This window comes from Aulostomus chinensis, chromosome 2, assembly GCF_037954235.1.
Source record: "Aulostomus chinensis isolate RoL2024-O1b breed Wild chromosome 2, RoL_Achi_v1.0, whole genome shotgun sequence".
In the NCBI taxonomy this organism is placed as follows: Eukaryota; Metazoa; Chordata; class Actinopteri; order Syngnathiformes; family Aulostomidae; genus Aulostomus; species Aulostomus chinensis.
The window spans coordinates 33426915-33442177 of NC_141321.1; the positions used below are offsets into that span (position 1 = coordinate 33426915).

At 46.8% G+C, this 15263-nt stretch overlaps 2 protein-coding genes across 4 annotated transcripts; one reads left to right on the forward strand and one right to left on the reverse strand.

Annotated features, from left to right (window-relative positions):
• The first annotated feature begins 231 nt into the window (after positions 1–231).
• Positions 232–4571, forward strand: slc7a6os (solute carrier family 7 member 6 opposite strand). The gene is made up of 5 exons (XM_086190660.1): positions 232–501; positions 1180–1503; positions 2430–2630; positions 3120–3252; positions 3766–4571. Exons 1-5 carry the CDS (start codon positions 313–315, stop codon positions 3882–3884), a joined length of 966 nt encoding a protein of 321 aa, XP_086046786.1. The 5' UTR covers positions 232–312; the 3' UTR covers positions 3885–4571.
• Positions 4525–13266, reverse strand: slc7a6 (solute carrier family 7 member 6). 3 transcript variants are annotated; one of them, XM_086190657.1, is made up of 10 exons: positions 13135–13266; positions 9060–9626; positions 8857–8982; positions 8053–8197; positions 7841–7964; positions 7483–7586; positions 7293–7389; positions 6966–7115; positions 6388–6571; positions 4525–6182 (listed from the first exon to the last, which is right to left on the reverse strand). In XM_086190657.1, exons 2-10 carry the CDS (start codon positions 9517–9519, stop codon positions 6115–6117), a joined length of 1458 nt encoding a protein of 485 aa, XP_086046783.1. In that variant the 5' UTR covers positions 9520–9626; positions 13135–13266; the 3' UTR covers positions 4525–6114. The 3 variants fall into 3 exon arrangements, with proteins under 3 accessions (XP_086046783.1, XP_086046785.1, XP_086046784.1); XM_086190659.1 differs by having other exon boundaries at positions 9060–9614; positions 13135–13227; XM_086190658.1 differs by lacking the exon at positions 13135–13266 and adding an exon at positions 12961–13109.
• Between the last annotated feature and the right edge of the window lie 1997 nt (positions 13267–15263).

The window sequence follows — 15263 nt, forward strand, 5'->3', positions numbered from 1 at the left end:
ACTCATAAAGCACTAATGAACGCTCTATTTTTCTGGGCCGGTGCAAAAGCTCTATTGAAATGCAAGGAATAATTATTATTATTATTTACATTGTATTTCATTTCATTTTCTCTCATTTGCTTGTATTTTTTCTGCCAATCCATCTACCGAGCTATACTCCAGTCCTTTAGGTGGCAGTAGAACGTTTACATGCTGGTTGTCAACCACTTGTGAACGATGAAGAGGTAGAAGTTCTCGCGAGATCCGGGCACGTATATCTTGTCACAACGTCTCATGCCAGACTAGCTAGATCGACCCAGACCGAAGCAAAACATGGATCCAAACACAACAATCCTGCGGGTTAAGCGAAAACGGGGGACCGACCCCGCGGATGCTCTGCTGCTGGCATGCAAGCGTATCCGACCGGAGACCTCCCCGAGCGCGGGTGAGACCGTCCCGGAGCCCAGTGAAGCCGAGGTGGAAAACTCTGTCTTCAAACTCGTGGCCACCGTAGCGACACAGGTAAGAGGCCCGCTACCGCGGCCACGGTTTTGGCTAGTTGGCGCTCCTGGCTAACATTCTAACGTTCTTTAGCGCAGCTGGCGGTGTTTTATAATTCAACCATCTAACAAAACTGACTAGCTGATAACATTCTGAGCTATACAAACTGAAGTGGATTCTGTTTTTGTAGTCAAACGCGCCGAGTGCTAACTGTTGTTAGCACACAGCGCTCTGGCTCGTCATCGCCGTTTGCCAAACAGAGGAAAAACAGGACTTAGCCTTTTAAATCGTTAGCCAATACTGTTGATGTTGCACGTTCTTGCTACGTACGTTCAGGCCATTGATATAAGTTGACGTCATCCAAAATGAAATTTGTTATGTTGTGGCACCTGAAAACCAACATGTCCAGTTTGCTGGTCATAACTATGAAGGCCTCCTCGGTGATGTGTTTCTGTTAAATGAATGGTTTAACAAACCAGATTGATCTTAAATGCTGTGTCGCAGCTAACTGGACCATTTGAGTTGACGACCACACACCAACTAAGAGCTCAGTTTCACTTGCTGAACAAATCCAATCAAAGTCTTGGCTCATTTATCTGTTATAGTATAGGTTTTAAGATTGTTAAGCAATCCAGGATTATTTCTATGAATAAAGAGTTCAAATGTCACTGGAAGTCTCACCTGTTTTCTTCACACTAGGATGCTCCGGTTCAGACGCAGGTTCGACAGGCCCTGACTCGGCCTCGCATGGCCCATGCGTTGCGCCCCTCTGCTGCCAGTTCACAACGGATCATTGGGGACCTGCGTAGCACAAAGTGGAGCACCCGGAGGGAGGAACGCTACAGAATACTCTCTAGCCACCGTACAGGCCTGGCGAGCCCTGCCGAGGCTCTGAGCCCCCAGACAGAGGCTTCTGAGTGTGTGGGGGAAAATGGGAAAGTCCAGGACAAATGTTGGGGTCTTGGTGAGATCCAGGTGGTGGATCTGGTACACGAGGAAGACCAAGACAAGCCTGCTGGCAAGGTGAGTTGAATGGGATTGTTGCTGAATGGTTGACTGGGTTTTGTCAGGACACCTGCAGCTGTGATTGGAGGAACTTCTAACACCGAGCGCCTCCATAAACTCCAGCATCGAAGCTGAGATCTCCTGGGTAGAAGGATGTGGCGTGATGATTTATCAGGTAGAGCGGTGATTACCCCCCACCTCGTCCTCCCGACGTATACACACATGAACAGAAGTGAAGATGCACACTGCACCCTCACATGCAGAGGGCGCTACAGCCTGATACCCCACAGGCGCGGTGGTGTTGTGCTCTGACTGCGACTCTGATCACGTCCGTCCTCCACGCAGCTGCAGCTACGACTGGCAGCGTTTAATCTGTTGCGTTTTCTCGCCCAGCGTTAACATGCTCAGGTTCTGCTGGTGTGGTTGTTGTCTCCTGGTTTGTGTGTTTCTGTCTTGTATGTATGTCGCGATTGGGTCCCTTTTTTCTGTCGTGGCCCAGCAGTGTCTGGCATGAATTGGGTAATGAGTAAAATGTCCTCCGCTGGTCACATCGGTCCTCCTCATAGTAGACAGCTGGTCTCCTGGTTTAGAGGCAGGAAGAGGGTCCTGGCCTCCGTCGTGTCTCATTGTGATACAAATTTTTACCCTGTGACCTCGTCAAGTCTTAATAGCTGGCTAACTGGTTAACATGCATGTCCCGAGTGGCTCGTGGGTTTTATTTGCAGCCCCGCCCCCTGGGATTGACCAAAAATAAAACCAGACTTTGAAGCAACTGGTGTAACAATGTCAACTCACCATGGGAATTCTACCTTCAAATGGTTTTGATTTCAGCGTCAGATTTAATGGCGGTGTTGTTGTGTTGAATCTGTTACGTTTCCTCACTTGGCTTTGCTAGAACATCCGCATCACTACTGACTCCTCCTCTCGCTCTTCTTCTGCTGCAGGCGGCGTCCTCCGAGCCCGACGTGATTCTGTGCAACAACACAAAGATGTTGCGGGAGCGTCTGAGCATATCTGGAGACCCGGCGCCGGAGGAGAGGCGGGAGCACGACGACGACTACGTCTACGATCTTTACTACCAGGAAACACCCGGGTGGATCCAGGACATCCTCTCTGTCAGGGCCTACGCTGATGAGGGAGAACTGGTGTGTGTGGATGGATGGACGGACAGATGAATGAGTGCTGACTTCAGAGTGAGTGAGTGAATGAATTAATGGCTGAAGCCCAGAGTAGACATGATGATGTGTTAGGAATTTGCGTTTGATGTTCACAAGGAACTTTTTTAAATGATATGCAAGCATTGGCAGCTTCTGTGCTTCCTGTCCTCAGGCTGCCACTGTTCTGCATTCAGCAGCCTTGAATATAAACCATTGAAATGAAAAACGTCCCGCTAATGTTGACCAGATTAAAATAGTCAGTTTGTGGTTACCTTTTTTATTAGTTGCTGTAGTTTAAAATTAACATTGAATAATAATTATAAATAACGTCACTCTCATAGTTGAGGTGTCCCAGGGAAGCGGTTAGCCCAGAGCCTCAAGAATGTCGGCCATATTTGCTCCAGAGCTCATTTATGGCGGTAATCTTTCTAGCGTGACAACAAGACTTGCAGATTAATGGGTTGGTTTTAATCTCAGGTGCCCGAGCTTGTAGTTCACGAAGAGGAGGTGTATGAAGACGAGGATGATGAGAATGAGGAGGGTAACTGGAGGAATGACTACCCTGACGAGGAGAGCGGCAGCGACAGCGACCGGGAGGAGCGCTACGGTGGTACGTCTGATTTCTTTGTACACTCAGTCGCCAACGTCACATGAACTGGTGCAGCCACGATCAAGCAGTCCTCCCTTCAGTCCAGATCATGAAACCATTGGTTGTTCTTGTAAGTGGATGAACACGCTTTGATCAAGCAGCATGCCAGAGTGAACAGAGTCGCTGGCTGAGGGCAATAGCAACTCTACTACCATTGATTTGGTTTGAATTAGTTATAGGTTGACTCAAATAGCATCAATGGAACCCATTAAGCCGCCTAAGTGTGGTCCAAGACACAGGACAGGATGAATGTAAACTGCATGGTTAAGTACAGTTGGAATAAAGGACTTCCATGTCGGGTGTAGTCCCGGTCCCAGACATGACGGTGGCGGCCATCTTCAACTCTGAACTCTGTTGTTCGCCCTGGGAGACCCGGTGGACAGGTTGACACGTCCACCTGAGTATCATCTAAGCCGGACCATGATGGTGTTGTGCTGCTAACGTGTGTGTGTGTGTGTGTGTGTGTGTGTTTAGGTTACTGGGAGGAGGAGCACTCGTACAGCCGCAGGAGCTGGGAGCGCTACCAGAGGGAAGTGCTGCGTGGTGAAGATGAAGACGACGACGAAGATGGGACCAGATACGATTCTGATTGATCGTTTCCTGAACAGATGACCTGTCATACCCTCGTTACTGCTCAGGCGTCTGTGTGGGCGAGAGACGAGGACGGTGGGAGCCGCACCTGATTCTGAAATCTCAACGTGTAGCACTCAGATATCAGAATGAATTCCAACATTCCCTCGTGTTTTACGTGCCAAAATAAATTAGTCAACTACAAAGCATTTAGATCCCTGCAAACCCATCATGAGTGGAAGCCCCGCCCCCTCTCACCTACACAGACGCGGGAGTAGATGTCATTTCCAGCCGTTTGTTTTTTTTTTAATCTGTGGTGGAGTGAATTTGTGTGTGGGTGTTTCCTCTATGTGGATGTGTGGTAGAAATGTTGCACATTAGTGTGATGCACCTCGTACGCTTTGTGCTGTTAACACTTCTGTTGTGAGACGTCTCGGCCGCCCGCGGCTGCAGTTTAGGGTGTTTGCATTTTGTGCATGGTAGTGTGTGTCCATACAGTCGGTGTGTCTTAGACTTTTGCCTAATTTTAAAGCGATGTGTGTGGGGGTGTGTGTGTGTGTGTGTTTTTTTTTGGTCCAGGAACCCCCCTCTCCCCCACCTTTGGAAGCTGTTTCTCTTGAATGCTTGTTGAATTAAAGACTGTAAATATGTAGATGTGTATAAAAAAAAGCTTTCAAAATAAATGTAAAACATGGTCATTTATTCCTGCATGATTACAGTCCGACTGCTTCATTTGAGCCCTGCAGCAGTGAAGGGCCCAGAGAACCAAGCTGCAGGGTCCGCAGGTGGACCAGGTGTGCTGGTGTGGGAGACGCTGGGCTCCGGGTCTCAGACCTTCAGGTGGTTCTGGACTGATTGACAACTCAGGATCTGGAGGTTATCCATTCATATCAGAACCGACCAGCGATAATTTAAAGGTTTGATTCATTGAACATGGAGCCAATAGTAAATGAGTTTTATCACCTGAACAGATTTTCCTGTCAGGCTTTGAAGTAAACTTCCTCCAACATGCAGGTATACGTATATTTAATACATGTATTTTTAATACATTTCCATGATAAATATTTCAAAAACTTTTCCAGGCCTTGAAAATGACCATTTCCAAATTCCACAGTTGGTCATGACTGCGTGAACTCTTAACCAGTGACTGAGGGCACCGTTACCATGGAAATGTTTACAGAACTCATCACTGTCAGCCATTTTGTGTTTCTGGTAGAAAAGAAAAATGGAATACTTGATGTACACTAGAATATTATATATTAGTAGAGTTTTCTGATACTTTTGTACCTTTGACTCTTTGTTTTCCTTGAATTTTTTTTTCTGGGTTTCTGAGTAGCAGTGAAGTCACAGACTCAGCCAGTGTTGCTGAACATCTGTTGGCATTTGCGTAATCCCGAACGCCACTGAACATCTGGGGCGGACGACATGCAAATGAACTCAGATTTATAAATAAAAACATCAGCAAACAGTTTCCACCTTCGCCTGAACGCCTGCTGACATGGCAGTGAACAGTTCGACTGATGCTCTGGACTGGACCAGTAGTGGTGATGACGATGACGACGAACTCAAACAATCAAATCACATCTGTCAGTTCTTGAAATGGTCTCAAAAATAATCTCAGGTTCAAACGTGGCAATGAGAACGAAGAAGAAAACCAGAAGATGGCACAAAGATGACATCATCACACAGCAGCAGACCAAAACAACAGACTGGACCAAGAGACAACCGATTGGTCGCCGTGAAGAGGAAGTGCTCCCTGATTGGTTGAAGTTTAAGGCTGTCGATCGCGTAAAACTTTCTTCACGAACCCCCTCCCCCAACCCCACTCATGTCATAAGGCTCTGATGATGTTTTGATTAAACTCGATTTTATGGACTAAACCCATTCTCCTGGAGGACATCCCTAACCTGATCATTTATTGCATTTTATTCCTTATTCAGGCCAAATGACTTTAGTCCATATAATACTACTAATAAGTATATATCTCTAACCATGTCTGTTAGCGGCAGAATAACACAGTACATCGTGTCAAAGAGTGAAGACTGACAGCATGGAGTGGAACAGTACTGCATCATTGTTGCTGATTCCCAGCGTGAACTGCAGGTGAGTGGCAGCATCGTCTGAGTGGTAAACAACTTCTTAAAGCTCCAACAGTACTAAAAAAACATTCCTTTGTCCTCACAGAAGAATCCCTTTATCTGGTCCCTGGTGACTGAGCTGCAGGGGCTGCTGGGTAATGGAGTGTCTGAGCTGCTATTCGCTCTTGTCCAGCTCTGTCAGGACGCAGTAGCAGGAGTACTGGGTGAAGCGAGTCAGAGACCCTGCAGGAACAGACAACGTGTCAGCACAGAGATTTCTCCTCGCTTGGCTGAGTGCGTTTGCTTGGGTGCGTCAGATACACCCAAACATGGATGATATTAGCTTAGAGTTTAAAACAATACAGACATGACACCATCAACAACAGCTTACCGTACCAGCCGTACGCTCAGGAATCCATGAACACTTTGATTTGAGCTAAAAACTCACGCAGCAGCTTGGCGATGATGGGCGGTCGTTTGTACTCGGGGAGATGGACGCCGAGGAAGTAGACGGGTATCCCTGACAGGGCGATGGCGATGCCAATCAAAGAGTTGACAGTGTCGCTGTAGAGCGGCACAGCCACCAGGAAGATGGTGCATAGACAGAAGACCACCGGGTACAACAAGGACAGCTGCAGAGAGAGAGAATCCAGACATCACGTCTCCATGAATGAGGTCATTTCTCTGATATAATTGGGGCTCGGGCCACACAATCAGTATTTCTAGGTTTTTATACTTCATAGTGCAATTGAAGCACCCTCATGAAACAAAGCAGTGCCTGCAGTTTCATTCTTGTCAATGTGATGATGATCTGATTTGTTTCCATTGTGTTTCGAACCACTGACTGTAAATAAATAAAGAAGCCATGAGAGGGGTTCTGTGCAGTCCCGGGTGGAAGTAGCCCCAAAACACTGAATCCTTATAAATATAAGTACTACAATTACTACAATCATACACCAGCGTAGGAGTGTGAAAACTGCTGCTCTGCTCTTCTGGTTCCTTCTCCAGCAAGGCGGCTGGTTTCACCTTGAGAGGTCTGTGTCGGTCCGGCTCCTTCCAGCGGAGGTAGATCTGCCCGGCGATGGACAAACCCATGAAGAACCAGTAGCTGAAGCTGTAGTAGTTGATGAGCTGGAAGATGTCCTCCACCGTCAGGTAGATCAGCGACATGACGCACTACAAGTCAGACCGATTTAGAAAAACACGCAGTGTTTCACAGCGTTAGAACAGCAGATACAAATGAAAACGTATATAAACGTAGAGCAACTACAAGCCAGCTAGATGAAGAGAAGATTCGTGAGGATGCAGGACTACAAAAAGTGATCATGTATTTAACACGAGGTGTGGAGGTACATTGAAGAGCAGCGCAGGGATGGGAGTGAATCTCTGTATGTGGATCATGGACAGGGCGTCTGGAAGGTGACCCTCACGAGAACCCACGAAGAACAACCTGGACACAGCAAGCAGGAGAATGTCTGCTGATCTTCTACTGCAGGCAAACACCTGAGGGGAGGGTCTTCACACAGCACCAGGAGGGTTCTACCTGGATGCAGCTATGATGGAGGCGTTGAGACCTCCGTAGCAGGACAGAGCCACGGCGATGGGGATGGTCCAGCTCATCACGCCCAGAGTGTGATCAGCAAACGTCTGGATCGGACACACAAACGGGTAAACAACCACAATTTCATCCCTCTCACATACATACACACACTCCTCTCTCTCCCTCTCTCTCTCACACACACACACACACACACACTTCTCCATTCCTATGTTCTCGTGTACAGAGGACTACCACGGCCATAATCATAAATACATCAGGCAAGACACGCCCCCTCATTATCATACAGCTGAAGAAAGGCCTTTGATCCTGTAGTGACGGTGGTCTTCCATTGTGTTCTCACCACGGCCACAGCGTCGCTGGCCAGTATGGCACTCATGTCCAGAACGGCGTAGTAGGCCACATTGGCGAGGATGTAGATGATGGTGACGATGGGCATTGAGATGGCGATGGCCAGAGGCAGGTTCCTGTAACACGGGGAGGACGGTTATCACCAGGACGACTGACATCAGGTCTTCTAACTTTAAGATCCTTTCTAGTTCAAAGGAAGGAAACCTTTCAGGGTTTTTGATCTCCTCAGTGACGAAGTTGAGGGTGTCCCAGCCGGAGTAGGAGAAGAGGGCGGAGTAGAGCGCCAGCGCTATGTCCCCAGGGTCTCTGGAAGATCCCTGGAAGGCCGCTTCAAAGTTCGTGGTGTAACCTGTTGGAGAAACAACAGTTGAAGATCAACAGAAACCCACTCAGCACTGACGCCATCACGTTTTAACAATGACGATGTTTTGTTTGGTGTCTGTCCACCTGCTGAATGTAAGAATGGAATATTCACTCTCTCAGTTCGCTCTCTTGTATCTCCTGAGGGGAAGAACAACAATATACCGGTTCATTATAGAGATTCCATTAGAAAACAGCTGCCAGCTTCAGAAATGGAACTGACAGACATTTCCCACTGACGAGGAACAGGTTTACCCGTCCGCAGACCTCAGTTTGAGCCATTCAGATCTACGATCAATTTGTTCCGAACCTCCACCCTTGTGTGAAGACACCTCCTTCTCACAGTGTGGAGCTGGATGTGAGTGACGAGTCCACCGAGGAGCGTGAGAGACTGAAATGACTTGCTCCTGTTTTCATTGTCTTCAGTTGCTCTCGTCTACATGGAGCACCTGAGTGTCTCGTTACCAGGAGAACTTGGCTGGGTTCAGGACGAGAGGCGTCTGCCCACCAGTGATGCGACGGTTCAGGTCTGTAGATAAACTTTTCTAGCATCATTTAGAGGAACTGATAGTCGTCTGAGTCAGCAGAAGTTCCCCCACGGCACCTGCAACAGTTATGAAGGAACCATGTGTAAGCAGCATCACTCACCCTGGCACAGTTTGACGATGCCGGTGACGATGATGACGATGAGGGCTGCCACCTTGGCGTAGGTGAAAATGTCCTGCACGCGGGTGCCCCACTTCACGTAGGCGGAGTTGATGAATGTCAGCAGGCCTGCGGAGAGAGGAAGGCTGCATGGGTGTCCTATAGGCACAGTGAGCGCCGGGGGGCCCGCCCTCAGAGACACTTACATATACATGCAGCAGCGATGAGTCTGGCTGCCGCGTAGGGGGGTTCACATGTCGGGAAGAGTGGCTGCACCAGGTAATTGGCGAATGTGATGGCTATGACCGCCTGGCTGGTGGGCTCGATGATCAGCAGAGACGTCCACAGACGAATGAAGGCGATGAAGCCACCAAAGGACTCCAGGATGTAGGCATAAGACGCCCCTGATTTAGTGATAGTGGTGCCCAGCTCAGCGTAGCAGAGGGCCCCCACCACAGAGAACATGCCTCCGATGGCCCAAATGACCAGCGACAGCCCGTAAGAGGCGCTGTAGATCAGGACTCCCTTGGGGGAGACGAAGATGCCCGAGCCAATCATGTTCCCCACGATCAGGCTGATGCCATTGAGCAGCGAGATCTCCTTCTTCAGCTGCATGCTCTCCTTGGGTGGCTCCATGTCCTGGGAGGAGGGGCTGCCATTCATCATCTTCGAGTCTTCCAGGTCGGCCGTGGCAGGGGGGACGGCGGTTCGGGGCTGAACCACAGGGAACTGAGGACCGGCTGTGGTCCCTCTCTGGGAACCTGTGGAACAACCTGTCCAACACAAGGACAGACACTGAGCCAGAGTCATGACTGCTATTCAAGCTCCGACACATCAAAGGTAGCAGGCAGAGCCACTAGGAAACAGACAGAACATGTGACGCGAGAGCCTGATCACCGAAAGACTTTTTGATTCATAAAATGGCGCTGTTACCACAACAACAACTTCTGCCAGCCTTTGCTGCCAAACTGCCAGAGGTCCCTAAACTCGCATCAGTTATCATGGATTCCAATGAATTATTTGGAGTTAAAATGACAAGGATTCCCAGCAGGGCTGCATCCTGGCCTTGGACCTGGGACTAATTCACAATAATTAGGAGGAATAATGAGCTTTGTATCAAGTAGTTTGCAGAGATCCGTAGCACACAGCGTCAGCAGGCGGGAGATCTCCACAGTACCATATACTTCATCCAGACTGGGATTCTGACACACATTTTGTCTCGGCATAAAGAAACATATCAGCCACATCACACATCATCATTGTTGCGGCATTTCACAGGTTCACACTTCAGACAGAAACCCTCCCACCTCCACCCCCACTGCCAAATAACCTTCGGGCGAAGTGAATCAACGTTGGCCCTGAATCCACTTCAATACCCAACTGGAAAAAAAAAAAACACACCAGTCATTGTTTTGCCGACAGTTCAACTTGTGCTGTCGTCTCGCGGCGAGCTTCAATGTCAAACTCGAGTGAAGCGACGTGATATTCGATAAGGTGGAGGTCAGCCTCGCTCCAGCAGCTTCAGTTTGCCATGATGGCCGACAAAGAAAAGCACAAAATCTTTCTTCTGTTGACTTCTCCACTGGTTGCTGCTTCTGTCAGCTTCACACAGCTTTTTTTTTTTTTTTTTGAAGTCCAGGTTTGAATTTGGCACACGGCAAAGTTTAGTCCCTAGTAAATGGTTAAAGGCTGGCTGGCCTCTCACAGAAAAATCAATCAAACTTTCTCTATAAAATGCTTTTTATACATTTCATGCAACTCATAGTACTTTACATAAAAGAATAAAAACATTCCCTCAAACCCACAGCCCCTCACAGTTCACACACACACACACACACACACACACTGTTTCACTCATACACAAACTAGAATAGAGCTGAACCAGCCAAGAGGGCGAGAGAGCGCCATCAGAGGAGCTGCCTGCACCAGGAGCAGAGATCCAGGCATCGCCACCGGACACCGTCGCAGGACCCAGAGGAGAGATGAGTCACAGCCAACCACACACACACACACACACACACACACACACCTCTGTCCATTCAAGAACAGAACTCAAATCAGTTTAGCAGCTCTGTTTCTTGCCTCTCTCACGCGGTCGCATCACCACCTTTGATGTGGGGTTTTTATTTGCTTGTTTGTTTTTTTTAGGTTTTGTGAACCTTTCAATTCCTGACTGCCAAACTGAAGCTTTTGTTCACCTGATCACTTTATTTACTCCAGAACCAACTGTAAATGCTGCACGTTACACATATTCAGTCAGGACCACATAGGAAGGAAGAAAGCAACAAGCGTGATGAATATCTTTGGGAGAACAGACGGAAATCACACGCGACTCACCGGGGGAACCCCTCTCTCTGCTGATAGGCCAATCGGTGAATTGAACAACCATTGATCGTGACTGGGTGCCATTTTAAAAACTAGTTCGAAACTCATTGAGTGGGAGTAGCCATGGCCAGGTAAACAAAACAGAGCTCCTGGACGGAATGACCGAACAACCCACCTGTACACTGTAGAGTCCACAAAACATCCTGTATTCACACACACACACACACACACACACACACACACACACACACAAAATCTTGCCAGTGACATTTTTTTCCCCCACAGTTTGGACTCCCAGCGTTCTGAATTGTCATTTTTTTGTTTTCACCCTACAAGTAAAACTCATCAAAATGATGAAGGTGCAATTTTTCTGGGTTTCTGTATCAAACACAGATTTTCTTCTAAGGTCTGTAGAAGACGACGTGCAGGCAGGACGCAGCGCCGCAACATTTACTCTAGAATTATATTTTAACACATCATTGGCCTTTAACAAGTGTTGTGCCTTTAAAACCTCAGTGGGCGAAATTTGCAATTGAATTATGACTGAATGTGTTCAGCTCGAATAATCGCCACGCTCTGAAGCCTCCATGTCATCAAACAAACGCAAATTTGTCACAGGCGGGCATCTTTACGGAGCTGCAACAGGTAACCTATCCAGGGAAAATGAAACGATGACGATTATTTCTCTCCTTTCCAAGCAAAAACGTCTGATACTTGCTGATTCCAATCAAGACTGAAAAAAACACCTTGAATGTGCAGATTTTTCAAATTTCATAGATTAAGATTTGTCTATTTATGACTCGTGAACATAAACACCAATTTCACTGAAAATAATCATAAATTTCAGCCCTGCATTTGTTGTATCAATAGGCATCCATGCATGTGGAATATTTAATGTTAGGAAGATGGGAAAAATCTCTTTGGGCCCAAGCAGCAGTGACAGCAAAGCTCTCCGTCAGGGTTGATGTTTCCTGAATGTTCATCTCAATGCACATGTTCAGATCTGGGGTCAGTCAGAGCCTGAGGTTTGAGTCAAGTTACAGACAAACAGCCGGCAATGAACACCTGCCTCCCCGAGTCTGAGGCAACCCGGGATGAGCCGGTTCACATCGGGACGAATCTGCATATTTACTGATATTAACTGATACTACACGTGTGGGGGGTTGCCAGTACATGTTAAGCGAGATTATACGAAATCAAACATCTTCTTCAAAGAACCCGTACAAAGTCACATTCAACTACACTACTTCACTTCCGTATGGGATTTCAAAATAAAAGGTAGCATGTGTCTGGAGAGTTCGTATTTAAGGGAGGGGGGGGGGGTGCACGTTTTCTCACCTCAAACAGATTTTAATGAAGATGTGACACCAGTTATACACGTATAGAGAATAAAACTTCAATATTGTCGGTAGGGGGAAGTTAAAAGCAGAGCTCCATATGACAGAAGGACAATAGCTAAATTTGTATGTTTGCAACAGCAAGTGTGAAATCATTTTCTTTTCTCTTTTTGCTGTTAACATACAATTTAAAGCGGTCATAATCGTGCTTTCGGCACCACTTTGTCGTGGCTTTTCCCAAAACTTGCTAGCATCTTGGGAGTGTGTCAGGAAACGCTAGCTTGATTTATGTTAGCTAGTTCTTTGTTCTGACCCGCTACAGACCGTGACGTCACCCAGAGGAAGACTCGTCCACTTATCTGTTGACATTAATTTACAATATTGAATTACGCAAAGCAAAGAGTTTAAAATTGTGGCTTTCATTTTGAATGTGAGAGCCGCTCACCTCCGGTGTCATGTCCGCTAGCTGCGGTTAGCTTGCCGCGGCTACAATTAAACGCCACTTCCCTTTTGTCCGGCTTCTGTACACCTCCTCCTCCTCTGAGAAAACACGAATATCACCCCCGCTGGGGGGGAGAAACTGGCCTCGCTTGGATGGAATGCTAAGTCCCGGTCTTACCTGCGGTGGCAGCCTCCTGCTCGGTGGGTTTGACAGCCGGATGACACCGCTGGACGGGAGCGCATCAGCACCTGTAAACAACCGCCGCTGCTACCGCTCCGCGGAGGCGTCATGTGACGCTGCTGCGGTCTGCGGTGCGTCGCATGACTAAACAAAAGCATGTTTTATCGTCTTCCTGGAGGAGCAATAATGGACGTTTCTTCTCAAGTCCCCTGACTAACACGCCATCGACACCTGGTGATAAAATGCAACCTGGATCCGTTGCGTGAAACAAGCCGCCAATTATGTTTTAAAATATATCATTATCGTCTAATAATCTAGCGCTGGCTTATTTTAAAATTTGAGTCTGTTATGGTCTTTAGTTATCATTATCTTTATAATAATAATAATAATAATAATAATAATAATAATAATAATAATAATAATTATTATTATTATTATTAAAATACCTGGGGAGCACCATACCGCTACACTTCACTAATCACCAGTGCTGGGTTTTAGTACATTTGTAAGAATAAAATAGCAACAACAGTTCTTTTATAACAAAGATGCCAGAGAAAGATAAAAATATAGTTTGTCAACAAACAGATGTAACTTTTTCTCTCAATATTTTTAAGCTACAAAATAATTAATTTCCTAAATTAGTATACAATCCCTTATTTTATATTTTTGACGAGTTTTAATGTTGTGCCCATGAACTAAATATATATATATATGTATTCCTCTCTCTGTAGCCACCTCGGGGCTCATTCATATATATGAGCTTGTATTACTTCTGTCTTTAGTATTTGGTTGATTACTGTTTATGAATGTAATTGTACTTGTATTTTTATACCTGCTATTGTAAAGTGTTTTAATATTACAAAAAGTGCTAAAAAATAAAATGCATTGTGATGGTTATTATTATTGAAGAAAGCGACTCAAGCACTGTTGGTTCAAATGTACCTGCCAGGGATTTTTAGTGTGAAACCCCTCAGACACCTCCAGCCCTGAGTTTATTTTTGCTCTTTTCATTTCCTGGATTCCTGTTGGATCATGACTGTGTTGTTATTCCAAACAAGGCCGGCTACCAGCGGCACTGCTGATCGAGCCCTTCAGACTCTGTATGCAATACACAAAAAACAAGATCTGTCCAGTTAGTTTCTGACTTTGAAAAAATAGGGGAGGAAAATAAAATTCAGACAATTTGAGAGAGTGGCCCAGTAAATTAATTTGGCAGCCCAACTGAAACGTCATGTAATTCACCTGTGGTTCTGACCCGGTCTGAGAGGCTCAAATAAACTGCATCTCTGTAACCATAATCACATCTTTGTCTATGATGAGGTCCTTCATCGCTGCTGTCAGCTCCGTTCACTGAACCCCCCCCCCCCCACCCCCAAACTGTCTGGAGCCCCGTCTTACTTTGAAAAGCTCTGTTGGAGTGCTAGCTGTTTTAATAGTGCTTAGAGTAATCTCAGCATCGTTGAAAATCATGAGTTTTGTGTGTCAGGCGTGTGAAAAGCAGGCATGTAATTAGTGTGGTCCTGCGAGGGGCCGGGGTCGGAGGTCGCGGGCCCTCCAGCCCAATGTTTCATTAACATCTTAGTGAGGTGTTGGGGATAACGGCACAACACGTTTATACGCAAACACGTGCAGAAGAAGATAAACAAAATGTTTGCAGAGGCAAAGCAAACACTCCGATGTGCTGCTAATTCTTCTCAGGCGACTGGAGGTGGGGGTGGCTTCTGAGGACGATTCCTCACAGGCATAAAAAAAGTGACACGAGAGGCTTGTCCTCTGTCACTTGGATGTTTGAGACCTTTATTGTGTTTCTTGAGAGCTGTTTGGTGACAGCACAGCTCACTTCTGGTTTCAGGTCGACTGTAATCACATCTGCGTTGGCCGGCGGTGCAGAATAAATCCACGTAAGAGAGTAAAAATAAACTGAGTTGAATTTTACCAAGAGACTGTCGAGTCAGATTCCTCTGATGGCGGGTGAGCAGACATAGACAAGTCATTAACAAAACAAGCGTCACACCGGAGAACAACAAAGCTCCAGGGAGGAAACACGCCAGTGCAGATAAGGAGGGATGGTGCAGGAAAACACTCCAAACTGCTTTGCTTCGCTTGCACCGCCACACACACACACA